The sequence below is a fragment of the Grampus griseus genome (genome assembly GCF_964374135.1).
Source record: "Grampus griseus genome assembly, chromosome: 9".
Taxonomy (NCBI): Eukaryota; Metazoa; Chordata; class Mammalia; order Artiodactyla; family Delphinidae; genus Grampus; species Grampus griseus.
The window spans coordinates 98,128,615-98,155,671 of record NC_139003.1 but is presented as its reverse complement, the minus strand read 5'-3'; the positions used below and the strand labels follow the sequence as shown (position 1 = coordinate 98,155,671).

Here is a 27,057-nt window from a genome sequence, read left to right as displayed (position 1 = left end):
GTTTTCCTTTTCTGGATATTTCTTCTGTCTTTATGGGTCTTACACCAGGAATGACACTGAACGTTCTGCGGGTCTCCTGTCCCACTTTGCCGACTCCTCCCAGGAACGTTCGGGAACCCACCAAGTCTTCTTTAGTATCAGTTAGGTCACCCCACGCACAAAATTCTACCTCTGTAGCTTTGAAAGGTTTGAGGCCTTTCAGAAACACTGGGCCACAGGGCTCCCTTTTGGCCACACATCAGCAGCGTGTCACAAGACCATGTTGTTTCAGGAGAGGTTGACACTAACAGCCTGAATGGGCTCTGTGTGATGGAAACCCACAGGTGGGAGCGGAGGAAACATGACGGTGTTTTGGGCGCGAGTAGCCGCACAACTGCCAAGATCTGAAGGTCACACTGGTGCCGGTTGCCATGCATTCACGGAGGCTGTCGTGGTTCATTTGTGAAGCTGCCGTCAACATGAGGAAAACCCACCCTGCGCCCCACGCAGTAGAAAATGAGCCACACGAAAGGCCAGGCTTCTTCTGACACACAGCTAGTCACGCAGCTTCGTTCTGTTAGAAATGGAGAAAAGAGACCACTGGCCAGGGTACGGCTGTTTCTGTCTCTTCCTCATTGTCGGTACCTTATTCTATGTTTTCTTCACACGATTGTCAGCTTTGGGATGCAGAGGTCTGACCTGAAGACTCTCTCCTGTAGAAGGCTAGGACCTCCACGCCCTCTGGACGTGCTGCAACGCGGCCAGGCCCCATTTTTCTGAGTCCTCAAAGCAGATCTTTCAGATTTCCGTTTCTAACGTCTTTTCTTTTGATGTGAATTCTTTGACGCAAAGTATTGTGTGATCAGTTAGTCACTTCCTTTATTGCAGTGACCGTGTTATTTGCAGAGTGGGCACAATGATGTCAGTTCCCTCGACAGGAACGGGGGTTGGTCAGGACCCTTTGCCACACACCAAACTGAATAGACCTTCTTGCACAAGCAGTGCATTGTGTTCCGCAATAAAAGAGACGCTTTCTCCTGAGCACAGGTGTAACTGTGCCTTGGTGGCCGTTTGGGGGGGTTTGTTGGGGAAATCTGTGTCTGGGACCTGCTGGCTCTGTCCCGTGTCCCCCCTCAGGCTGACTGGGTGGTGACGTCTGTGAAGGTTCCAGTTGTGCTTTGGGATCCTGGAGGCAGCAGAACGGCTTTGCTTGTTTGCTCTGGTGTCTTAGGTTCATTTAAGACTCGCAGCGTTTGGCTGTGCTGTGACCCACATGCGATCAAGGCACAGAGGGAAACCGTTCGCTGAAGCCCACCTAAGTTGCACAGAAAGAGGCCTGAGGTGCAGAGGTGCTGCTGGGCAGCACGTGGAGGTCTGGGTGTGCAAGGAATCCCCGAAAGATAGGCCGTGTGCAGTTAACACTGACAGTGAACTTGGCCACATCGAGCTTGAAAGAGAGACACAGCCCCAGGAGATGGAGGGTGTAAACGCAAAGACTTCCTGGCAGACATGCCGAAGAAAGCAAGCGATGCTGAAACTGTGCTTTGTAAACCCGGGCAGCTTGGTGCTGGCTCTGCACGTCAGCTTGTCAGCCCGGGAGGCTTGGAAGGGAACGCTGGTCCCGCTGGGTGGCTCTCGAATAGAAGCCTTTTCCCCGCCTCCTGAGCCTCCAGGGTTCAAATTTCACTAAACCTGATTGCAGGAAACCCCGCCCTCGTGTTTACATCGCACTGGCCTTTTTGGGTGGAACCAAAGTCCTTTTCTTAGCTAACAAGATCTTCCACCTTCCACTACCTAGAGAGGGAGGCTGGGTCCCTGCGGGGGACACATGCCCCCATCCCGGAATGCTGCGTTCTGGGGTTGAAGGCTTTCTTCAGGGCCCAACAGATGTGGGCTGAACAAGCCGCAGGGCTGTCTGGAAGGAAGGTGAGCAGGGAGCATGTGTGTGCGCGCGTGTGCACGGCTTCTGCTAGGCTGCAGAGACCCTCAGTTGAGACCAGAGAGTTGCCAGCCAGAAAAAGTACCAGAGGGATAGGATGGCGCTCCCGGGAGAGGAGAGGGTGTTCGTTGGTGAGGAACGAGCTGAACAGCAGTTTTAACCTGGCAAGAGGGGAGGCCAGGGAGGCCTCCGGGAAGACTGTTTGCAGTTTAGAGGAGTCTTAGCTGCTTCTGCCCTTGGAGATTCAGCGATGGTTTGAAGTGGGGTTTATGTGCAGAAGCTCGTGGCCGGCTCTGCGGCTGGCTGGCCCAGGTGGCCTCTGAGTGGGGCCGCAGGACCTCCTGTTTTCACTGGAGTGCCTGGAAGGGAATCGGCAGCCAAGATAAGCGCCCTCAACAGGATGGCCCGAGCTGGGGTGTTGGTTGGACAGGAGAGGGGCCCCCTTAGGAGTGGTCCTGCCAGCATCGTGTCTGGGGCATGTCACTGCGGCCGGGACACGCCTGCTGCCTCCCCACTGTGAAGCCCAACGCTCCTTTATCACAGCATTCCGGGCCTCGCCCAGGGGACCGCCAGGAGCGCTTGGAATCGGTGTGGCTGCAGCTTCCCAGGTGCTGGGCCCTGACATTGGCGCGTCCCTTCCTGGACAGCCCTGTGCCTCTCTGGCTGGAACGCCCCCCCTCCTGCTCTCACTGTTTTTTTCAAGAATTTACAGCCTGCCTCGGTTTTAGAAAACATTTACACAGAGCTCGACTTGGCTCCAGAGGGAGCGGTTTCCATCTGCCCTCCTGGCAGGCCAGGTGCCACTTCCCCGCCTGGCATTCAGTGGGGTAGTTTTGGGTTCGGGGGTTCGGGCAGGCGTTTGCTCGCAAGGTATGAGGATAGCGTATCCAGAGAAGCTCCGTGCTCTGTGGAGTTATTTCTGGAACTCGGCCTGAGGAGGGGCTTGGGCCAGGCTCTCACACCCCTGGGGTTCCTAGCAGCTAATCACCATCTTCTGCCTTTTTGTTTAGGGGTAAAAGGCACATTTCACCTCCCCTGTGACGTATCAGTCACCGTCTTTGCTGTTGTAGGCTAAAGGTAATATTCTCAGAGGCCCCAGTGTGGCCATCCTTTCTTAGCCCTCGATAGTTTTGGAATAGGAACTAATTCCGTGCAAACACAGGGTAGTCTCATTGACTTGGTGAGATGACAAGGACTCCGCTGAGAGGGACGCCGGCCAAGCCTGGGTGTTTCTCCTGATTGTGAAGGTTCTGCAGCCTCCACAGGCCCCCAAGGGAAGAGGCATCCCTGGGACACTTCCAAAGCCACCTGCAGCTCTGAGGGTCACTGACCCCGCCCAGCCCAGCCTCCTACCCTGGGCCCGTCCCCCTTCCAGCTGCTTTGCTCTGTGGCAGTGCTCGCCAGGCCTCAGAGACTGGGACCTCAGGTGCCCCCTCTGCCTGCACACCACACAGCAGGCACTGAGATGCTCGCCTGCTTCTCGACGTCTTGCAGGGCTGGGCCAGTGCCAGGGCCCATTCTCAAAATTGAAAGCTGGGCAGTTTGTCGCCGGTTCCACAGCTGGTCAGTCAGAGCCGCTGCAGCAGGTCTGGGAGAAACGGTCTCTAACCACTAGGGTGAGGGTCCCGAGATGTGCAGAGGTAAGGAAGGCCCCTGGGTGTGCTTTGGAAGATCCGCCCATGTGGCTGTCATCCTGCCTCTGAGCCCTGTGGAACGGGGCACAGTTCCCACGACCGCGCGGCTTCAGCAGAGGCGAGTTTGTGGTGAGCCTACTGAGACGATGCAGAGGCCCTTGGCGTCACTCAGCTAGCTTACTGCTACGGCTTTTGTCCTCGTGGTTATTGGTCCCAGAGGAAGCTGAGAAGCCGAGCAGATCACGTGGCTCGAACAATGTTTTACAGCTGGTGAGAGCTGGAGGTGGGCTGCTTGGCCGGCCGGAGGGCCGCGCTGTGCAGTTTGGGTTATAGAACCTTCAGGTAGGTTTTGTAAAATTCCATCTTTTACTTTAGGTCTCTATTAAAAAGCAATGCTTCAACATAATTCCGAAGTGTAAGGTCAGTCAGGCTGAGTCAAGAATACTCATTAACGGGACAGCACGAGGCATTCTTATCATTCCCCAGGCTCTGGGCTGGAGGGAACACGGACAGGAACCCTGAATCACCAGGACAACTGTGGGGATGGGCAGGGACAGTGTTCACCCAGTGCCCACCTGTGCTTTTTCCCTTTGTGTTTGGTCTCACCGAGTCGCCATGGTGATCCTGGGGCAAACCTCATCAGACACCTGTTGCCTGGCAACTTTTCCAATAAGGGAAGTGAAGCACAGAGAGGTTGAGTAACTCACCCAAGGTCACACAGCTGCGGGGAGGATTTTTAATTAGGATTCACACCCAGGTGGATTATGCCAGAAAGTCCAGAAGGGGACTGAGGATGTGCACATAAATCACTCCAGTGAAAAAGTTAAAACAAGCTCTATGCCACAAGGGGGGCACGAAGGGACCCTGACAACTGTCCTGAAGAGGAGAGAGCTCTCACCATCTCAGGGAGTCTAGGAGGAGGAAGGAAGGTCCTGGAAGAGAGGGAGAAAGTGGAGGAATTCAAGGCGGCGGCGGCGGGAGCAGAGAGAAAAGGAGATGGGGGGCAGGAGGGGGCAGGCGGACACAGTGCATGGGGGGTGGCCCATTGCACTGTGAGCCTCATTTCTGTCTTGATTTCATGACCTTTTTAAAAATCGAGGTGTAATTTATTGGGTTGGCCAGGAAGTTCGTTTGGGTTTTTTGTAGCATGGAGACACCCGAACAAAGTTTTTGGCCAACCCAATACATACATAGAGTAAAGTTCACTCTGGTTACCGTGCATCTAGGGGTTTGACTTCCTATCCTGCAGCTCCCACCACAGCTAAGACAAAGAACACGTCTGTCACCCCAATCATCCCTGGTGGCCCTTTGTAGCAGCCTCCCTGCCGCGAGCCCAGTGCCTGCCCCCGATCTCTTCCCTCAGGATGTCCGTGGAAGCCTCTGGAGTCCGGCTGCTCACTCAGTGCTTTGGGTGTAGTTGCAGGTGATGGCATCATTTGTCTTTCTTTCTTCTCAGACACTTTTCCCGGGAAGCCCGCGACTGGTAGACTCATGGCGTCTGGTATTGGGACATTTTGATGGGGTCAGTTGGTTTAGCTGAGTGGCCTCGAGTAGTGAGTGAGCCGATTGGAGGGGCGAGCTGGAGGTGGTCCATGCGGGGCCGGCCGCAGGAGGCGGGAGTGACTGACTGCTCAGCAGTCTGCACCCGGAGACGCAGCCTGTCTCCTGCTGAGTCAGCGTGGGCGGGGAGCCTTCCCTTTATCAGGGCTCCCAAGGGGCTGTGGGTGCGGTAGGCAGGGACCAAGTGGTGTACCCGGGAACAGCTCATTCATTGTAAGGACAGAAACGCGCAGCCTGCCATGGCTCCTGCTGCTGTAGCCTAGGAAACAGACGTAACACTGCCATCATCAACCCGGCAGCCTCAAAACACAGGATCCTGTCCCGACAGTGCACCATTTCGGGAGTTAGGGAGGAATACAGAGTGCTTAAGTAGTTTCTAAGGAGTGTTTGTGTGTGTGTTTGTAAAAAGAAAACATTTAGGGAAATTCCTTTCCAAAATTAAATTGTTAATTTCACATTAAAGTGGTTGGTCAGGTTTAGAATTCCAGTGTTTTAAAAAAACAGAAAGCATGGATTTGGGAGTAAAGCAGAGGTAGGTTTGAATTCCAGATGATCTATTCAGTAGCCTTTTATTATCTTAAATATTAGCATAACCTCTCTGAGCCTCTGTTTTCTCATCTATACGATGGGCTTGTCGATTCCCGCCTCACAGGATTGCTTTGGGAATTAAGTGCGGTCCATCCCTGGAGCGTGACAGCGTCCTGGCACATAAGAGGTGCTTAAACAGAGCCTTTGTCTTTAGAGTGTCAGCCCCGTTGCAGGAGACGGCTTTCCTGCCTTCTCTCTTTCTCTGATGATAGAAATAACGATTCCTTGCAGCCTCACCTGAGAGCAGCTGTTCCCGGATGCATCCCTTCTTGCAGTCCTGCTCTCTCTTTCTGCCTCTGCTAACCCGTCAGATGCCGTGAAGTGTGCCTGCCGCCCTCCGTATCTTGACCCTCTCCCTGTTCCCCAGGCTGGTTCATCCCAGCATGTTGTCGGGACTCTACTGAGTATTCCATTTCAATCTCCACAAACAACTCACTAGCAGCCGTGGCGAGTGCTCAGTAAACTCGTGCGACTGTTCCTGGAGAGGAGTTTTCTGTTTTTCTCTGTTGAAGACTTGCAAGGAGGATCCTGTTAGCTCTTTCGAAATGAAAAGTTGCTTTTCAAGCAAACCTTTCACAAAAGTAAAACATAAGATGCGTAGAGTGAGTATATAGAAGAAAGAAAGATTTCAGCGAGCTTAACGAAGCCCTCCGGTTTGCTCTTTTGTTTGAAATGGATTTTTTGTGTTGGCCTCAGGCCCAGGGGACAGCTGAACTGACTGCAGATCAGTTCTACGCCTTCTTGGTAGCCGAGTGGTTGGTGCTCGGGTGGCGGTGGAGCTGAGATGCTGCCTTCCCTTTGGCTAATTCTTCACACACCTGTGAGCACATACCTGTGAGCACAGGTGGGCATCGGTTAATCTGCGTTCAGCCAGGATGAGAAGGAATGTTTTCGTTTTTTAGGTCTGCCTCATTTTCTTTGCTTACTTTTGAAATATTTGGGGGGTGTCTCTTTTCCTTCTTGTGAGATAGCCCCGTTTCAAAAGTCGGGTGGGAACGGGCAGGGAACCGGCCCACGGTAGCAGAGCAGGGGCGGGGAGTCCGTGCTTCGGCTTCTGCCCTTTAACGAGGCAAGAATGTCCACTGGCTCTTCTCTTTCTTCTGGTTCTTTTCCAGATGGGAACCTTCCTGGTGTGTCATTCAGCGGAAGCGATCAGAGCCGTAGTTAACATTTGTTTGATTTTTAACTAGGCCCCCGGATGCAGGGAAATCATTAACAGAAAACTCACAGGCCTCCTTTTGGAAGGGGCCCTGGGTTCTGGTCGGTGGGGCAGGGATGGCGGGAAGGGACAGGACACAGAGCAAGTGGTTGATCCTGCACTGGCACAGGCAAAGGCTCTTGTCCTGCACCTGCAGTGGAAAAGCTGGGGGTCCTGGGCGGGTCGCATCTCTACCTGGAGATTGGGGTCTTCATCTGCAGAATGAGGATTCATTCAGTTCCCCCAAACTCCCCTTGAGCTGGAAGCACAAAGTTAAAATGGGTCATTTAAATCTACAAAAGGATGCAAGGGGCGGATGAAGTGAATGCCTTCCAGACGTCTTCTGCTGGCCCCGCGCTCACCCCAGCTTTGATAGCACTCTGAGCTCCGAGATGGAGCTGAGCTTCATACCCACAAGCCTCCTTCACCCCAGGGGTCCCACCTCCTTTCCCCTGGGAGCCCTTGGTGGTGGCAGTGGGACCCCAGCCGTGCCAGGGATCACAGAGGGAGTTTGGCTCTATCGGTTCTCTGAAAATTACTTTCTGCATCACTTTTCCAAGTCTGAATTAAAAGGGGCACTGTACCATCAATTAAGTCAGGGTGTCCTTAGAGACTGAGCAAAGTTTTGGGGGGCTTCATACACCAAGGCTGGGGCTTGCGTCTCACTTTCCATGGAGGGTTTGGCAGTCAGTCAGTCGTGCAGTGACCCCCTCCCCCACGCCCCCCAGATAACTTTTGTCCCTGGCTGTGATTCTGTTTTCATTGCTCTCACCCTGCAGTTTTCACATGGGGTCTCAGAAAACAAAACACCAGCCCCGTAGGCAAGGTCGCCCTTCTCTAGATGTGGTTTAGAGGCGGGCCATGAGTAGGTGGGTGCACCCCGCCCATCCCTGCAGCTGTGGGGACGAACCTGCTTGGGAAGGTCCATCTTAATGGCAGGAGGATGGAGGAGACGGGAAACAGCAAAGGTGCGGTGCCATTGTTATGCACCTACTGTATGCCAGGGCTCTGTCTTGCCCTCTTCACACCCGCAGTCCTGTGGCTGCACAGGTAGTGCTCAGACGTCCCTCGGACCTTTGCCCCTCTGCCTGCACACTGGGTCACAATTAGGTTTGCACCTTTTGTTTTCTCTGACATTTTGGAATCCACGCGTTGACGTCGGCGTCTTTCCAGTCGGGTTGCATTTGAAGGCCCACTCGCTGGGGCTGTGCGGTCTACCTGGGGGAGAGGTGGTTATGACGTCTGGGGAGCGGAGGCCCTGGGGCTGCAGGTGGCCAAGGGCTATGGGCACTTCTACCTTCAGAAGGTTGGTTAGTTATTTTTAGTCTTTTAACCAGCTAAGGCAGCTGAACATCTTTCCAAAATAGCTCCCCAGGCTTTGTCCTGTGAGAACAAGCCAGAGCATTCAGTCTGTCAGTACTCGCTGCCCACTGGGTGCCAGGGGCTGGTTCCTAATGCTGGGGACACCACAGGGAGCAAAAAACAAACCCTGCCCTCCTGGAGCCCACATTCTTGTGGGGGAGACAGTCTGCAGTAGGTCTGAAGGTAGGTGTGTGCCACAGACAAACACCCAGCAGGCAGAGAACGGCACGAGCAAAGGCCCTGGGGCAGGGGAGTGCCTGCTGTGGTCTGAGAGCAGCAAGGTGGACAGGGAAGAAATGAGCACAGTCAGGGAATGCCAGGCCTTGTCCACCTTGGAAGGGGCTTTTAATAATTATGGCTACCCTCAGGACTTCCCTGGTGGCGCAGTGGTTAAGAATCCGCCTGCCAGTGCAGGGGACATGGGTTTGAGCCCTGGTTCGGGAAGATCCCACATGTCGCGGAGCAACTGAGCCCATGCGCCGCAACTACTGAGCCTGTGCTCTAGAGCCTGCGAGCCACAACTACTGAAGCCCACTTGCCTAGAGCCCGTGCTCCGCAGCAAGAGAAGCCACCGCAATGAGAAGCCCGTGTACTGCAACGAAGAGTAGCCCCCGCTCACCGCAACTAGAGAAAGCCCGCGCGCAGCAACAAAGACCCAACGCAGCCAAAAATAAAATAAATAAATACATAAAATTAAAAAAAAAGATAATTATGGCTACCCATCTCAGGAGCCTAGGTCCTGGGTTCTTTATATATGTTCTCTAATTCTTATAAGTGCATTGAAAGATAAGACTAATTATTCCCTTTTATAAGGGAAGAATCAGGGGATCGAACAGTCTAAATGTCCTGACCAGGAAAGTACAGAGTAAATGCAGAACAGGAGTCCATCTCCGGGTGCAGGGAAACTCAGTCCGAGTCCTTTTGCAAGGAGTGCAGGGCAGCGACAGCGGGTACCGGAGGCCCCTTTTCCTCCTCACCCCAAGTCTGACTCCCACACTCCCCGGGATCACAAAGCATGGGTGCAGTAGGGTGTCTCTGGAGGCCCCTGGACAGCCCCCCAGAGGCCCTGTGCCTTTGGGAAGATTTGAGCTCCTACAAAGTGATTCAGAAGTTTGGGCGAGTCTGACTTTGAGGATTCTCGGAGATGGTTCGTATCCTTTTCCTATAGATATACCATTTACCGGACATTTTCTGACATAGACAGTCACCCGTGTGTGTGGTAGGGCGTTTAGCAAAGGGTCTGCGGTGGTGTCTCGCCACCCCCCCCCACCCCGAGCAGCTCTGAGAGCCCATGAGACCAAGGCCGAAGTGCCCAGCGCCCGGCCTCGCACAGAGCCAGTGTTTAGTCCGTGGCAAGCGGGCTGTTTTTTAATGCGTTTATTATCATTTTAAGATTTCTGCTACTAATAAAAATAATAAGAATGGGATTACTCGTAGCTCGCAGCCAAGGGGAAATGTCCTGTTCCGTTTCCTGCAGGCCCTATGGACTGTCCCTCACGTGGGGTCGCCACGGGGTTCTACTCAAAATGATTAACGGGCACTGCGTGAATTTAAATCAGAAGAATCTTTGTACAGCTGCTTCTTGGCTTCCTTGTTTCCCCTTAACTCATTGCGCCAGTCCGTTTTCATTTAGATTCAGGGAGAAGAACTTGAGTCATGGACGCATGGACATCTGTTTCTAGAAATCCCCACTGGCTGGCTGTGTGCTGGTCGTGTGGCCTGGCCTCCCCTCCGCTCTGGTGGGACTGGGATTCTTACAGAGGGGAGTGTGCTCTCCTGCTCTCTCTGCAGAATAGAAGGGAAACACCTGGTTCCCCAGGTCTTGCCTTAGTTGAGTTTTCCTGGCCACAGAGGGTCTCCCACAGAAGCCACGTTAGAAGGCTAGAAGGGCTAGAAGGACACTCATCTGTGTGCTGTGACTTTCAGTGCCCGTGTTTGAGCTTCATGTAGAGCACAGCCAAACCCTTGTTGTGCAGCTGGGCCGACACAGGGTTGGTGGCCCCAGACCGGGCTGGGGTAGAGCCAGGACTTGAACTGGTGTCTGTTTGACGCTCCAGCTCCCGCTTCACCCACGGGCCGTTCTGCGTGAGCCCAGCAGCGTCCTAAGCGTGATGACCTAGTGGCTCACACATGGGTTGATTCTGCACTTCCACGGTTGTAGGGGTGACGTTTGCAGGTGCCCTGTAACTTGGGGGCGCTCATTCCGCGGTCCTTGTGTGCGAAGCTGGGTGCAGCAGGTCCTCCCTCTGGCACCTTTGGGTCACTCGCTGACCCCACGCAGAGCATCATGACCGAGTGCTACCTCTTTGTGAGCAGGGCCCCGGGCGGCCAAGGGCTCCCAGGCTGCAGAGCCGGAGAGCATGGGTTCTGGTCCCACCTGGGCTTCCCCTTGACCTTGGGCAAGTTACTGATGCTCTTTCAGCATCAATTCTTTTTCTTTAGAAGGGGAATATGCTAGAAGGTTAGAGGAAATGTGCTGAGTGCACACCCCGTGATAGGTGCTCGTGGTCACCAGCTGTCATTGACACCTGCCCCAATTACCCCGCAGCTGCATCCAGCTCCTGCCTCTGACTTAGATGCTCACGTCACCAGTTGCCTGCCTTGAAGACTTGGTTTATTTACCGTATTTTATGTATCATTTCTCCCCCCAGCCCTCCCCTCCAGGCGCTGCATTAAGGTGAGGGTCGCTGAGATTCATACCGGCCTGCACTCCGGTGTTTGGTTGCCATCCCCCATCACTTCTAGCCCCGCTTCTTCCTCTCGGGCACAGTTGAGATAAGAAGGAAGCCGGGCTCGCATGTGCTCTCAGCACAGCACCCCCAGATACCCCACAGATCTCTGTCCTGGCGTGTCACCCCGGTATTTTTTTAAAAAAGCCGGAAGCTGCTGATGGTGGAGTGCACGCAGCCCACCAGGGCCAGAGCCGAGCCGGGTCCCTCCAGAGCGGCTCCAGGCCCGGTTGCTGCCGGCATGCAGTGGCTCCCAGGACCCCAGACAGCGTGGGTCAAGCCCTCTGCAGCTCCGTTATTGTGGTGGTATGCCGGCAATTTCACAGTTGGGCAAACAGGGAGGCAGAGGAGGATGGAGCGGGAGGGAGGTGCTGACCTCAAGCTCTCTTCTGCTGTTGGGTGCCCTCCCGGCTCTTTGCTGTGAGCCAGGGAGTGGTGACTGCCGCAGCCAGGACTAATAGGAGCGCTCTTCCCATCTGCCTCTGAGGCCTCATTTTGTTTTCTCGGCCGTTCTGACGTGTGGAGATCAGTGCTTCCCCTTCTGTGTTCTGAGGTCCTGCCGTGTCTTTATCAGCACCTCCTTGGCCCAGAGATGCTGCCCTAACGGGGAGGCAGGGCTGGGACGAGTCCTGTGTTTTCTCTTTTCGTTGAGTCGCATATTTAGGTTTCAGAGGATCTCAGAAGGTTGAGGACGGCAGGCTCCTAAATCAGATGTCCCGCTTCCCAAGGACTGTCACCCGCATCCCTGGAGGCCGCTTCATAGATGCTGACAGAAGCTCTCTCCTGTCACAGGCGCCACCCATCCTTGAGTCTTAGAGATTTGTGGGCAGCGCCGTGTTCAGCTTTCAAACTAAGGACGCCATCAACAGTGAGCCCTCGAGGCAAGACGAGTCCAGTGTGGAGAGGCCCAGAGGTTCTCTAAATGACTGTTCTCTTTGCATAAAAATGTAGAAGCAATTCAGGGCCTGAAAATGTTTGATTATTCAGTGTTTTTCGTTGGCGTTTGCTTCGCAGGAGTGTGTGTAGAATTGGGGGACCCTAGAGGCATCTTTGGCCCTGATTGTTTTAAGTTGTCTGCTGTGAATCCGTTTATTTGTTCCGACAGAAATATAGGCCTGTTCCAAGAGTGCGAAGCCCCTTTCCGTCCTTGACTTACAGTCCATCTCTCCGTCTCTCCTTTTCTCCCCACCAGTGGTGCACACGCAGGGCCCTGTGGATGGCAGCCTTTATGCCAAGGTGGGAAAGAAGAGCACCTCGGATCCCAGTGTCCCAGGTGGGTCCCCTGCTGTCCCGGCCGCCAGCAGCCCAGACCACAGCGACCACACCCTGTCTGTCAGCAGTGACTCGGGCCACTCCACGGCCTCGGTGAGGACCGACAGGACCGAGGAGCACCTGGCTCCGGGACCCAAGAGGGGCCTGAGCCCCCAAGAAAAGGCCGAGCTGGATCAGCTGCTCAGTGGCTTTGGTCTCGAAGATTCTGGAAGCCCCCTCAAGGACATGAGTGATGCTTGCAGCAAGTACAGCGGGACCCGCCACGTCGTACCGGCCCAGGTCCACGTGAACGGAGACAGCACCCCCAAGGACCGAGAGACGGACATCCTGGACGACGAGATGCCCAGCCACGACCTGCACAGTGTGGACAGCATCGGGACCCTCTCCTCCTCCGAGGGCCACCAGTCAGCCCACCTGGGCCCCTTCACCTGCCACCAGAGCAGCCAGAACTCCCTCCTGTCTGATGGATGCAGCAGCGCCGCTGGCGACGATCAGCACGGCGCTCTTGCCCCCGATCTGGGCCTCGCCGTGGAGCCCCCGTACGAGCGCGAGCAGGCTTTCGGGAGCCGCGAGCCCAAGCCGCCGCAGCCTGTGCTCAGGAAGCCCTCCGTGCCCGCCCCGACGCAGGCCTACGGGCAGAGCAGCTACTCCACGCAGACCTGGGTGCGCCAGCAGCAGATGGTGGCCGCTCACCAGTACGGCTTCACCCCCGACGGGGAGGCCAGGCTCGGCGGCCGCGGCACCGCTGACGGTTCCGGCCTGGCGCAGACCCAGCCTAGGGTCCCGCTCACCCCTACCCGGGGGACCAGCAGCAGAGTGGCCGTCCAGAGGGGCATAGGCCCCGGGCCACATCCCCCCGACACGCAGAGACCCCCTCCCGGCAAAGCAGCGCTCAAACCCAGGATTCCAGATGTCAGAGTCGTGAATGGTACTGGCCCGGAGCTGAGCACAGACCCTTCCCCTGGCTCACCCACCCTGGACATCGACCAGTCCATCGAGCAGCTCAACAGGCTGATCTTGGAGCTGGACCCCACCTTTGAGCCCATCCCCACCCACGTGAACATGCTGGGTAGCCAGGCCAACGGCCCCGCAGCCCCAGACGGTGTGGGAGGTGGGCTGCGGGCGAGTGGCCGCCTGCAGGACACGGGAGAAGGCCCTGGCAGGGCCCCCGCGAGGCAAGGTGAGCCGCTGTTCCGTGGGATGCATGCTTGCCCGGGTCTGGGTTTTGCAGAATGGGGATTCATGGAAGAGCGCCGGGCTCGACGCAGGGTCCGGGGGAGGGGAATGAGGAGGACGGTTGGGGCCCTGGGCACAGCCTCATGGGGACAGGCAGGTAACCGTGCACTCCAGGTACCGAAGATGTCTCCTGGCTGGCCACGCAGGGGACGGGAAGGCTGTCCGTGGGGCAGCAGCCTGCGAGCTGGAGAGCCAGGGCCATGGGGGTGGCTGGAGGCGGGCAGTGGCAGGGATGCCAGAGGGGCAGGTTCCGGAGAGTCGGGGCCGAGAGGCGCGGCGGGAATCCCGGCCACCAGGCCCGGCTGCAGGGTCGCGGGCCCTGAGGGCATCCCTGTGGGCACCCTGCAGCTCTGGGGGCTGTCCTGGATAGGAGGTGGGCACTGTGCAGGCTCTCACCCTTAGGGCACGGCTGTGCAAGGCCAGGGCCAGGCCTTCCTGCCCACCTGCGAGACCCGGGAAGGCTGGGGGTAGCTGTGGCGGACAGAGGTGGCCTCTGGGTGTACGGCTGAGTGGACGTGGGGCAGGGAGTTGGGATCCGGCCTGTGACAGGCTCTCCACGTTGGTGAAGCAGAGGCTGTGGGCCCCGGAGAGCTGGCCAGGGCGGCCTGGGAGGGTGCCCCGCAGGCCGGGGGCACTGGGACAGAGGTGGGGTGTCCGGGTCAAGGAATGGAGTGTCCATCTAGAAGCTTCCACACAGAGGAGGCGGATGGGGCCAAGGCAGACGTCCAAGCCTGCTGGGGTCTGGGGGAGGTGTGGCGCTGCAAGGACCCAGAGGTCACCTCGGGGCTGAGAGTGAGGCCAGGCCCTCCCGCGTCGGCGTGTTGGCGTGCGTCCACCTCTGGGGCAGCAGCTGGTTCCCTAAAAGTAAAGACAGGAGGGGTGACAGAGCTCTGTCGCCTCCCCCTACTCCCGGGTCTGACCCTGAGTGCCGAGCCAGGATAATGATGGGGCAGGGGTGCCGCTCTTCCCACAGGCATTGTTCTCGGGGCTCTTTCATCTTCTTAGGCCCCTCGGCTACAGGGGCGGATCCTGTCTTACAGTTGAGTTTCCAGAGGTGTCAGGAAGTGGCCTGCCCAAGGTCACATAGGTCATTCGCAGTAGAGCAGGATTCAGCCCCTGTGGCTGCACCCAGAGGCCCTGCCCGCTTTGCAGTCAGATGGAGTGGATTTCAGACCCCCCCCCCCACCTCCGGGGTCCAGATGGCCTGGGTTACCTGAGCTTTGCAGACCTTGGTCCTGCTTAGCTGTGCATTTGGCTGACTGTGTGGCTTTGGGTTAAGGATGTAGTCTCTGAATTTCTGTTCGCTCTCTCTGTTAAAAGAAACCCTATCACGTACCCGGCTGGTGGAAGTGCAGGACGTGCTGGTCCGCACGCCCCTGTAGGGTACCTGGATCATAAGTGTGTGGCATCCCCTCTTCCCGGAGTACCTGTGCCCCTGGGTGTAAGTAACTTGGAGCTCGACGGAGCTGGAAGAGCCTCCTGGGAGTAGATTATCAGACTTTACCCTGTAGCCGTAGGACAACGGTAGTAATAGCAGCATCTAAATAGTTGGAAGGATTTGGATGTATGAATTCATGGAATCAGACACATTCAGGAGATGCTGAGTTTAAAAAAGGTTTCAGGGGCTTCCCTGGTGGCGCAGTGGTTGAGAATCTGCCTGCTAATGCCGGGGACACGGGTTCGAGCCCTGGTCTGGGAGATCCCCACATACCGCGGAGCGACCGGGCCCGTGAGCCACAGCTACTGAGCCTGTGCGTCTGAAGCCTGTGCTCCGCAACAAGAGAGGCCGTGATAGTGAGAGGCCCGCGCACCGCGATGAAGAGTGGCCCCCGCTTGCCACAACTAGAGAAAGCCCTCGCACAGAAACGAAGACCCAACACAGCAAAAATAAATAAATAAATTTATAAACTCCTACCCCCAACGTCTTCTTTAAAAAAAAAAAAAAAAAGGTTTCATTGGGAACAAAGCTATCTTCACCCTGTCTCTTATCTCACCAAACCTACTTAAAAGAAATTGCTTGGAAAAATTAAAACCAAAAACCTTTTTTTTGGATTAAAACCTCCTTTGAGATTTGGAAGCAGTTGGAGGCAGCTGAGTGTATAGGGGGAAAAGGATTCCAAGGCTCAGGTTACAGTCTGACAGCCTCCTTTAGTTCATTTGTTTTCCAGTTGATGGAACTCAGTCCCTAGTGACAACTTCTCCTTTATTCTTGTAGCAATAAAACATAGAGCCTGGGATGTTAGAAAGTCTCTTCATTTCCTCCACCCTTTCGTTAGCTATTCTTAAATTACCTGATAAACTCATCGCTGTAATTATTGGAATATTAATTTTAGATCTTTCCTAGTTCCTTGTCTTATAAAAATAATGACATTTTTTAAATTAAAGGACTCGAATATTTCAACAGACCCGTAAAATTCAGCACGTTAGGTTATTAATTATGCAAATTCAGTTAGAGTGTTTATTAATCCATTCATGTTTGATAGGAACCTCGGGCTTTTGCCGGTTTTCTTTTATACTTTTAAAACTATGGTGATGTCAGTGGATTAGGTATAAGCAATGTGTGTGCTAATCTTCTGACACCTTTCTGAAATTTGCACGTGAGCTTCTGGTAGGAGGCCTGAGCAGCGATGAGCACCTGCCGGCGGGGCAGCTCATAGCTCACAGCACGAGGACTGGCCTTCTGACCCGGAGCTTGGCTTTCAACTCCAGAGTCAGCTCCTGTTTTAGGAGAGTGCCAAGCCGGGAAGTGTAGTGCCTTTGAGACTTGCACTACGTTGATGAAAAGGATCTGGACGGTGTAAAGGGTTCTCAGAACAGCCTGCATGCAGACTTCTGGCTCTCATTCCGGGACATCTTGTATCGATAGAAATCCCATCAAAAGAATGTGCATGTCTGTAGCTTTCGGCCACTTGAATTGAGGTGGAGAGAGAACTTCCTTCCCTCCCTGGCTGGTATAGAGGACACTGGAGCCCATTTGATTTTAATATTTAAATGTCAGTATTTACACCTCTAGGTTGCAAAAAGCTAGATCAGCCAGCAGCAGAAAAAAAAAATCACTGGATGGCACGGAAAGTCATAAAAGTGTACCACTAACCAACTGATTCTGAGTTGTGGAACATTCCAGAAGGTTTGGGGATGCTGGAACCCTGTGCTTGGAAGATGTCACACATCCATCCCGTAGGTGGGGGAGGCCAGGGCTGCCGAGCTGAGCTGGTCCACATGTGGCTCTCGGTTCTGCCGTGCTGAGTAGGAAGGGGACGATGAATCTGAAAGGCTCCATGACATTCCCAGGATGGTGGCTGTCATGCCCCAGATGCATTGTCCCATGTCTGTGTGCCTGAGGCTCAGCCCTATTGATGTGGGGCAGTATCTGGCCAGAGTGGCCTCACGTCTTGCACACAAATGGGAAGTAGGCCGGAAAGTTCCAAGACGCTGTATCTTCTACGGGAGACCCTCCCTGGCCTGCCTTGCATCTTGCCCCCAGATGCTGACTGCTGCACAGTGTCTTAATTCTGGCTGTAAATAAAGGTGTGTCGCAGAGACCTCAGCACCCTGAAGTTACTGAAATCCTTCACTCTTTGCAGATCATGTCCTGACTATGAGAAAGACCACCACTTATCTGGTGGTGGAGAGTTGGGAATGGTATTACCTGGAGCTCCTTCTGGGGCCTGCTGCATGTCCTGCACAGCTCACGTTGCACCAGCTCTGCAGGCAGCAGCATGCCCACTGTGGCTCTGGTTATTTCTGAGATGAAAATTATTTGTGAAGGCTAAGCATCTTCTGAGAAAGTCTGCTTGCTATCAGCACAATAATAATACTGGTGAGGATGGTGGTGGTGGTAGGGATAATGATGGTGGTGATGGTGATGATGGTGGTGAGGGTGATGGTGATGGTGATGATGATGGTGGTGATGGTGATGATGGTGGTGATGGTGATGATGATGGTGATGGTGGTGATGGTGATGATGGTGGTTCTGGTGATGATGGTGATGATGATGGTGGTGATGGTGATGATGGTGGTGAGGGTGATGGTGATGATGATGATGGCGGTGGTGATGGTGGTGATGGTGGTCATGGTGATGATGATGGTGGTCATGGTGATGATGGTGGTGATGGTGATGGTGATGGTGATGATGATGGTGGTCATGGTGATGATGGCGGTGATGGTGATGGTGGTGATGGTGATGATGGTGGTGAGGGTGATGGTGATGATGATGATGATGGTGGTGGTGATGGTGGTGATGGTGATGATGATGATGGTGGTCATGGTCATGATGATGGTGGTGGTGGTGATGATGGTGGTGATGGTGATGATGGTGGTGATGGTGATGGTGGTGGTGATGATGATGATGGTGGTGATGGTGATGGTAAAGATGATAGTGACCACTGCCACACAGCTCCTGCCCTGTTCTAGGTGCTATGTTGAAGCTTGTCTGCATCACGCCTGACCTACATGCCCACTATAATGTGTAAACAGCGTCCATCTGTCTCACTATGCATCTCATGGCTGAGCCCTTATTCCACTAAACTCAGTTTTTGCCACCAGATCAAAACCCCTGGAGGGCAGTGCCAGTGACTTACTCATTTTGTTTCCTGACACGTGGAATGTTTGTAAATAGAGGGGATCTGGTGTTGGTGGAAATGCAGGTGACCCTCCAAAGACCCATGTGTCTCTGCTGAATTGGCACGGGGACCTTAGCGAGGTTTATCATGGGCAGTGTAGGGAGCCAGTCCCCACCCAGAGGCGAGAGTGGCCCCTCAGAGGTGGGGTCTCAGAAAGCCCTGGGAGACCTTGTAAAATGGGTTGAGATGTGGTGGCGTTTCACTCCCCGTAGGCGCTCAGCACCTCTGCAGCTCCCCTGCTCTGGGCTGACACCAGACCGTGCTTCAGCCACAGCCCGTCTGAGCGCTGCTGTGGCCTCATGCCGCCCCAGCCCCCAGGTCGCCCAGCTGCACTGCAGCCCTGCTCAACGGTGGGTTTCTTGGATCACATTTTTTAAATGAGGGGAGATTTCAACTGATAGTACCCAAGCAACAAAAGAAATGACTCAATCTGTGAAGTTTATGAATCCATGGATGGCAGGAAGCCAGCTCTGTTCTCCTCATACCTATGGGCTCCTTGTTTCCTGTTGTCAAAATATTTTATTCATGGTACATCAACCCCCAACCCACAATTGTCGGACCCTGGCAGACCCCGTGTTCTGCTTGCAGATGGCACTAGGACACTGTGCCAGGGCTCCCCATGTGCTTCTGCAGACAGACAGACATCCCTGCATGAGTGCTCCTGGCAGAGAGCTCATTTATGCTGAAGGAAATTCACAATATATCAACTTTCAGTAATTGATAGTGGAAAGCCTGTCAGTTTAAATTATATGTTAAAGGGGCTTCCCTGGTGGCGCAGTGGTTAAGAATCTGCCTGCCAATGCAGGGGACACAGGTTCGTGCCCTGGTCCGGGAAGATCCCACATGCCGCGGAGCATCTAAGCCCGTGTGCCGTAACTACTGAGCCCTCACGCCTGGAGCCCGTGCTCCGCAACAAGAGAAGCCACCGCAGTGAGAAGCCCGCGCACCGCAACGAAGAGTAGCCCCTGCTCACCGCAACTAGAGAAAACCCGTGCAGCAGCAATGAAGACCCAGTGCAGCCAAAAATAAATACAAATCAACAAATTTTTTAAAAAAAGGCACATTATAAATCTGAGAGTTGATGAATCAGTTCCTTTCGCTGCAGTGACCCTCACCACACAAACAGGCAGATTCGGGTGCCCCACGTGGTCACCTTGACGGACATCTTCCGACGTCCCTGAAAGGCCTGGAGTTGTGGCCTCTCCTGCCTGCTCTGAACTGCCTGGGCCAGCCTGCAGCTGTGGTTCTCAACCCCTCAAGCCCATGGTCCTGTTCTTAGAACATCTGTTTTCTGATGCCATCTTCACTACCCTGAAATCAGTCATAGCTGATGCAAACTACTTAAACACATAATTTAAAAAAACCTATGTAACACCCTAACACTCGTGTTAAAGGATAAATAAAAAGAAAGCAATTTAAAATAAAACAACATGCATCTCAAGGTGAAAACTCTTGGGCAGGCCAGCCTAGGAAACAGAAATCACCCCCTCAAATCTTTTTTATTGGGGAAAAATGCACCTAATGTAAAATTTACCATTTTAATCATTTAAAAATGTACAATTAAGTGGCATTAAGTACCTTCACAATGTTGTACAACCATTACCACTGTCTAGCTCCAGAGCACTTTTGTTATTTCAAAAGGAAATCTGTACCCATGGTCAGTCACCCCCATTCCACATTCCCCCAGCCCCTGGCAGCCCCTAATCTGTTATCTGTCTCTAGGGATTTGCCTCTTCTGGACATTTCACATAAATGGAATTGTATGGCCTTTTGAATCGGGCCTCTTTACTCAGCATAAGGTTTTGCAGGCTTAAGGCTGAGTGATATTCAACTGCATGGACAGCCCACACTGCGCTTATCCAGTCATCTCTGGATGGTGACCTTTTGGTGGTTGTGAATAGAGCTGCTGTGAACGTTCACGTGCAAGTATTCGTTTGAACCCCTGTTTTCAGTTCTTTGGGGTAATACCCAGGAGTGGAACTGCTGGGCCACGTGGCAATTCTTTTGTTACCTTGCCGAGGAGCTGCCCCCTCAGATGTTTGAAAGTCCGCTTTGGAGACCCCTGGAGGCCAGTAGTGACCTTGCCTTCTGGTTGCTGTGCGGCTTTTTACATCTGTGCTTTATATTACAAGCTTACTTTGAGTAAAACATGAGCGTAGGGCTTCACTGGTGGCGCAGTGGTTGAGAGTCCGCCTGCCGATGCAGGGGACACGGGTTCGTGCCCCGGTCCGGGAGGATCCCATATGCCGCGGAGCGGCTGGGCCCGTGAGCCATGGCCGTTGAGCCTGTGCATCTGGAGCCTGTGCTCTGCAATGGGAGAGGCCACGACAGTGAGAGGCCCGCGTACAGCAAAAACAAACAAACAAAAAAACCAAAAAAAACCATGAGCGTATTCCTGAAATTTCTTATAGTAGAAGGGTATCCTTCCTAGCTTTTTGGACACAATCATTTCCTTTTAAATATGTCATTCTAGAGGAAATGCTACCACCTAACCAAGCACTTTGGAGTTCCCCAGTGGAAAGGGTTTTCACTTTTGCAATCCAAAAGGTAGGCTTTTTTTTTTTTTTTTTTTTTTTTTTTTTTGCGCGGTACGCGGGCCTCTCACTGCTGCAGCCCCTCCCATTGCGGAGCACAGGCTCCGGACGCGCAGGCTCAGCGGCCATGGCTCACGGGCCCAGCCGCTCCGCGGCACGTGGGATCTTCCCGTACCGGGGCACGAACCTGCATCCCCTGCATCGGCAGGCGGACTCTCAACCACTGCGCCACCAGGGAAACCCAAAAGGTAGGCTCTTTTACTCGGCCTCTTGGTGTGCTTTTGCTGGAGCCCGCTCTCGTTCCTGTACGCTTTCCTAAGGCTCTGGGGTCGGTCGGGTCAGAGAGGGCACCCCAGAACCACTGCTCCTGCCGAGGTCTTCAACATCATTCTGCACTCTGACTAGGGATTTCCAACAGACGTCACCCAGCTCTTCAAGAATATACCCTGCCGGTGAATCAATCCCTATTTCAGCTTAAGGGAGGAAAATCTCCTTAAGTCATCCTGGGAACATTTAAGCTGGGAAGAGTGTTTGGGCTTTTTGTTGTCGTTTTCCGTTTTCCACTCTCTCTCTAGAGGATGCACATGTTTATTTGAATGAGCTGAAGTCAGGAGGCCTCAGACTAACTCTGGAGCCAAGTAATCCAAATGAATCCTTGGTGATTGTTTTTGCTCCTGGGAATTCGAGGAAGTTTCCAGAACCCATCCGTGCAAGCCTTGCTGATGCAGGCTTCATTCTTATACAATCGTATAAAGATAAATAAATAGCTTAAGGGTGCTTCAGCTTGCAGTGGCCCAGATAGAAGATGAAGGTCATGTTCTAGGAGCTCATGAGTTTCCACCTGCTTGTCAGAGCAGGCGTTTGCCGCCTGGCTGCACAGTGCACTCACCCGGGAACTTAACAAAACGCAGGTGCTGAGAGTGTCCACGCAGCTTCCGCCTCCGAAAGGCCTGGTTGAATTGGCCTGGGTCGTGGCTCGGGGGGTCAGAATTCTTCTAAATGCTCCCCACTTGTGTAACTCCAGTGTGAATCCAGGGTTGAGACCAGCCCTGGTTCTCGAGCTTGTCTGTGTATTGGAAACGTGGGAGTTTAAAAAAAATGCTGACGCCTGGGCCTCACTCCCGCGGGTTGTGACTTCACAGGTAAGGGGTGAGGCCCGAGAGTCGCATTTTTAGTGTGATTCTGGTGTGCGGCCCCGTTTGAGAATCACTGTTTCACATTTGTGTTTCATCCTGGGCCTGTGTCCCAATCACCTGGAGGCTGACCCACTGTTTGGTGAGGCAGGAGAACTTCCCCCTGCTGTAGAGCTTCAAGGACAGGCGGGTATCCTGTGCCAGAGGTCTGGGCAGTGACTCCCTGTGCTGGCCCTGCCGCAGGTGCAAGCTTTATTTGGGCAGGCAGAGTGGGTGCTGTGACCCTGCCTCACTGCTTCTCAAGTTCCTCTTTAAGTAGGATCAGATAGTCGACCGGATAAATCTGAATATGCCCTAGCACAGCGCAAGGAAAATACAGGTGTGCTCTGAGTTACCTACGACCATGTGTCTGCACTCTGTTACATAATTGGGAGTTCACTGTATTTCGGTGCAGAGTAGCCAAGGGGCTCCTGGCTTTGTAAAATCCAGTTTTCTAGTATTTTTACAGTTTTCTAGTCGTCCGAGAAAGTCGCCGCTTGCACCTCTGTTGGATCAGGGGTAAATTGGTGAACACAATGCCACCCACCTCCCGAATTAGGCTGGATTCAGTGCTAGGTGCTGAGTGCTTGACGGGCACCCCGCAGTCTTGGCCTGAAAACCCCACGTCTCCAGGGCTTAGTGGGGGCATCCGGGTGCCCCTGTATGAGGACTGGCCCTCCTGCTCTCTCCTCAGCACCCCCGAACTTTCCCGCACTGACCCCATGCCACTTTCTTGTGGTGGCCCGTGTAAGGTTGCAGTACCCGACCCCGATCTCAGCAGGGCTCCATCCCTACGAGTGGCCTGAATGACTGGACGAGCAAGCCTTGCTTGTCTCTCAGGCTCAGCGAGCTCCTACGTCCCATAGGGAAGCTCAGCCCCACCCCCCAAGCCTGGCTTGGGCTAAGGCAGTGCCTGGAAAAGCCGGATGCCCTCAGGCCCAGCACGTGTCCTTGACCCCAGCTCCACCTGTGAGTAAAGTGAATTGTTAAAATGCTGAGATTTTCAGGTCTTTGGGAGTGGCAGTGAGGGGAACACCTGGGGACACCTGCCCCCCTTTCCAGCCTGGGTAGGTGGGTGCCGAGGCCTGAAGTGCATCGTTCCGGTGACAGGAGGAAAGGAGAGAGGTCCGAAGACCAGCGTAGGGACTGGCCAGGAGTGGGCCTTGTCTGGTTGTGTGGCCATTGCAGACCACGTCACAATGCCACGTGTTGGCGGAAAAAAGCAGACCCCGAGCACGAGACTGGAAGGCAGCATTCTGTACAGGAAGAGCTGCTCCCACACCGACCCTCCACGGGCACCGCGGCCGAGAATGTGAGCCGGGCTCGTGCGGGGACGTGCGGGTCACTGGAGATTGTTGGTAACTCTGTGGTCCTAGGTTGCCACGGTTTCTGCACCGAACCCTACTGCTTCTGTGACTTGGAGGGCGGTGGTGTCCTGGGGCGTTTTCTAGTGGCCGCACCTGGGCCGAGCAGGGCAGGGGCAGGGGCACCGGCTCCAGCTGCCTTTTGCCTGAGGAAGGCCCGTGGGAGGGGGCAGTTTGCCGAGCCACCTGCAGGGTCCCAGCCGGCACAGGCACAGGGCTTTAGTGCAGCGACTCTTTCCTGCTTTCATTCAATCTCCCGTTTCCTCTTTTCTTGGATCTGATTTCTCTACTGAGAAGGAGAAATATGGTCATGGCCGGATTTATGGAGTGGATTCTTGAATACAGTTCAACTCGTCGAGTGAAATGGAATCAAGGCCCTCCCTTGGGAGGGTGGGCAGCCTGCATCCGGCCATTGTTGGATGACCCGAGGGGTGGGGGCCCCCACCCAGCGGTGCTCACGTCCCAACCTCGCGGACACCCTAGTCCTTCTCTCTTTAAATTAAGGTAACTTGTACAGCTCCTCTGAGCTTATTGGTGCAGAAAGCCACCTCCCATAGGATTGTCTCTGTATCGGATGAGAAGATCCAGCTGACTTGTCAGAATGATAGATTAATCAAACACCAAACACGTTTGTGTTTGTGGAGCTTCACATAGAGACTAAATACGGCCACAGACGTCAGGCATATTGCAGATTGGCCTCCAGACCATCGTCATAAAGCAAATATCACCTCAATAAAGTGACTCAGACAGATTTTTCTGGTTTCCCAGTGCATATAAAAGTTACGTTTACACTGTACTGTAGTCTATTAAGTGTACAATAGCATTATGTCTAAAAAACAAGTATACATACCTTAATTTCAAAATACAAAACAAAAAAAGTAATTACAGGAGTAATATCATAGACCACTGATTACAAATTACCATAGCAAATATAATACTAATGAAAAAGTTTCAAGTATGGTGAGAATTACCAAAATGTGACACAGAGACGTGAAGTGAACAAATGCCGTGGAAAAATGGTGCCGATAGACTTGCGTGATGCAGGGTTGACACAAACCTTCAATTTGTAAAAAACAGTATCTGCAAAGTGCAGTGAAATGAGGGTGCCTGTACTAGTACAGAGTTAGTTCTACTAGAATTAGAACTAGGAGAGAAGGACTTGGGGACGTCTGTGAGGTCAACTCAGAGTTCTACAAAATGTAAAGAAAACTTATTCTTCTTAAAAATGATCTGGATCTTGTGTTCCTGATTTTAAAAGTAAGACCTATTATTAGTGAACACTTTAGAAGATATATTGGGTGGGCCAAAAAGTTCGTTCCGGTTTCCCGTAACATCTTACGGAAAAACCCAAACGAACTTTTTGGCCAACCTATTAGATATTTAAAAAGAAAACTCTTCACAGTGCCTAGAATCCCACGACCCAGAGACAGACTCTTGTGAACATTTTGGTACATTTTCTTATTTTTAAAAATCAAAATGAATTCATAGATAGAATGCCACATGCTCACTTTTCCACGCTGCTCTTTTCACATAACGTTTTAGCATGTTTTCTCCCTTCACATTCCATCAAACAGGGTTTTCAGTGACCGCATGAATCTTCCTCTGGCATGTTTGGTGGCGCAGTTTTCACATTTGGTTCTTGCTGTGGGCTTGTATCCTGCACTGGCTTTTGCTGCATTATTTCATTGAGCCTGGACCAGTCCTCATTTCATCCCCGAGACGTCTGTCGGACCGTCCAGTGGGCACAGAGGCAGACCTGCTCCGCGCTTGGCCAGAGGCGGACTGCCCGAGCGGGCCGGGGAGCCGGTGTCTGCCAGCGGGTGGGCCTGGGGTCACATGCCCTTTGCCCAGCCCCACTTCCACCGTCAGACCAACGATTCTCGGACAGGAAAGCCTTTAAACCCGCCTCCTCTTACCTTTGGTCCAGGCTGCTCTGCGCTCACCTGCTCTGGGAACTACACCCCCAGCCAGTGGTTTTACTCAAATGCCAAAGGGGTCGTTTCCAGAGATCGTAAGGAAGAAGCCATTGTTAATCTGAAATTCACTTGAGGGGTAGAAGGATTTGAGAAGCAAAGCGGGCGTCCACTGCCCCTTGGCACATGGGCAGAAGGAAGGGTCCCCGATCTCAGCCGGTGTCCCTTCCATCATCCGCGTTAGCCATTATGAATCACTGAGGTGCCGACAGCACCACTCGTCTGTGTGGGTGGGCCGCGCCGCCCAGGCCTGTGGGCCACCGTCTGCACTGAGCAGGCCTTTGGAAGTGGGAGGGGACAGTGGCACCTCCTGGCTGACCCGCCCCTCGCTTGGCACCGGTGAGCGAGGACAAGCCGCCCTGGGGGAGTGGAGTGTGCAGTGGGGGGTTTTTGTTTGGCTCCGCGGTGCACCAAACCCCTGTCTGTAGCTTGCTGTGTGGGATGGGGCAGGTCTCAACTCGAGACCCCATTTTCCTCATCGGCAGAAACGACACAGCACACCGCCTGGCTGTTGTGAGGCGGCCGGGCTCTGCTTCCCGCTTTCCTCCCGGGCAGAGGTGGGCACATGTGGGCATATCCCGGCGCCGCGGCTGCGTCGTGCACCCCTCGTCGTTTCTCCAGGAGCATCACCCTGGGGTCGGGGTGGTGCTGGGGACCCTCCTGTCTACACTGCAGTCTGATAGGAGGGCAGGGTCTGTCGCCTGCGGGGGCCTGGTCTCTGATGACCGTGGTGCCTGTATCTTTGCCTCTTTGGGAAGGGAAGACACACTCTGCGGGGAGAGCGATGCTCTGTGCAGGTCACAGCCTGGAAACGGGGTCCCCTGTGGAGCTTGTGTGCGTGCCCCGACGCCTGCTCTCAATGTTGGTCCTGGCATAGACCCTCGGTGTCCGCCTGTGACCACACTCTTGCAGGCCGGGGAGCAGAGAAGTATCGATCCATGACTATTGAAGAATAAAGCCCCTAGCTGCTGAACCACATGCCCTATTACTTAGGTTCAGTGAAGGCACTCGAGGTGGTATTTGATACGAAGAACACTTTACAGGAGATTTTTTTTTTTTTTTTTTTTTTTTTGCGCTACACGGGCCTCTCACTGTTGTGGCCTCTCCCGTTGCGGGGCACAGGCTCCGGACGCGCAGGCTCAGCGGCCATGGCTCACGGGCCCAGCCGCTCCGCGGCATGTGGGATCTTCCCGGACCGGGGCACGAACCCGTGTCCCCTGCATCGACAGGTGGACTCTGAACCACTGCTCCACCAGGGAAGCCCCAGGAGAGATTTTTAAGTGAAGAAAAGTCTCTTTGTTATCTTCATTTGTGCCCGAGAGAGAGAACATCAAGAAATGGTTGCAAACCCCTGTGTTCCCTAGGGACGTTTCTGGGGCCACTCACGGACACTGTCTCAGGGCCTCATCTGGAGGAAGCCCAGGACTGAGGCCACACGTGGCTCCGAATCAGCTGAAAGGACAGACTGAGTTCCCCGGCTACTCTGAAACTGGACTGTTACAGGAAACCTGAAGAGAGGTTTTAAAAGTCTAATTAACATAACATTGTAAACTGTCCTTCAGTTAAAAAAACAAATCTAAGCTTCCTTCTGTGGAGCTCCCTCCTCAGTTCTGCATATTCCCTCTTGGGCCCTGGTGCCACCTGGACATGTTTTTATAGCCGGGCCTTTGCAGTACATCCTCGAGGCTGTGCTGGCTGGTTTTTATTCGCAGGGCCATACACGGAATGGGGCTTCAGTTCCTGGAACCCTCTGGTTCAAAGGTCAGGGCTGAGGTCACGGGGCATTGAGGTCGGGGAGCATGCCCACACTCTCCGCACCTTTCTGGGGCTTCACGCCACACAGCGTGTTGGAGTGATGGCAATGTGCTGTTTCCACAGAACACCACTTATTATCC

At 53.8% G+C, this 27,057-nt stretch overlaps 1 protein-coding gene across 2 annotated transcripts in view; it reads left to right on the top strand.

The window, feature by feature from the left end:
- Positions 1 to 27,057, top strand: part of TNS3 (tensin 3) — a 226,892-nt gene that overhangs the window by 140,235 nt on the left and 59,600 nt on the right. For both annotated transcript variants that reach the window (XM_082661487.1, XM_082661486.1), the window contains one exon: positions 12,182 to 13,441. In XM_082661487.1, the coding sequence (XP_082517613.1) occupies positions 12,182 to 13,441 (1,260 nt within the window). The remainder of the gene's footprint in view (positions 1 to 12,181; positions 13,442 to 27,057) is intronic.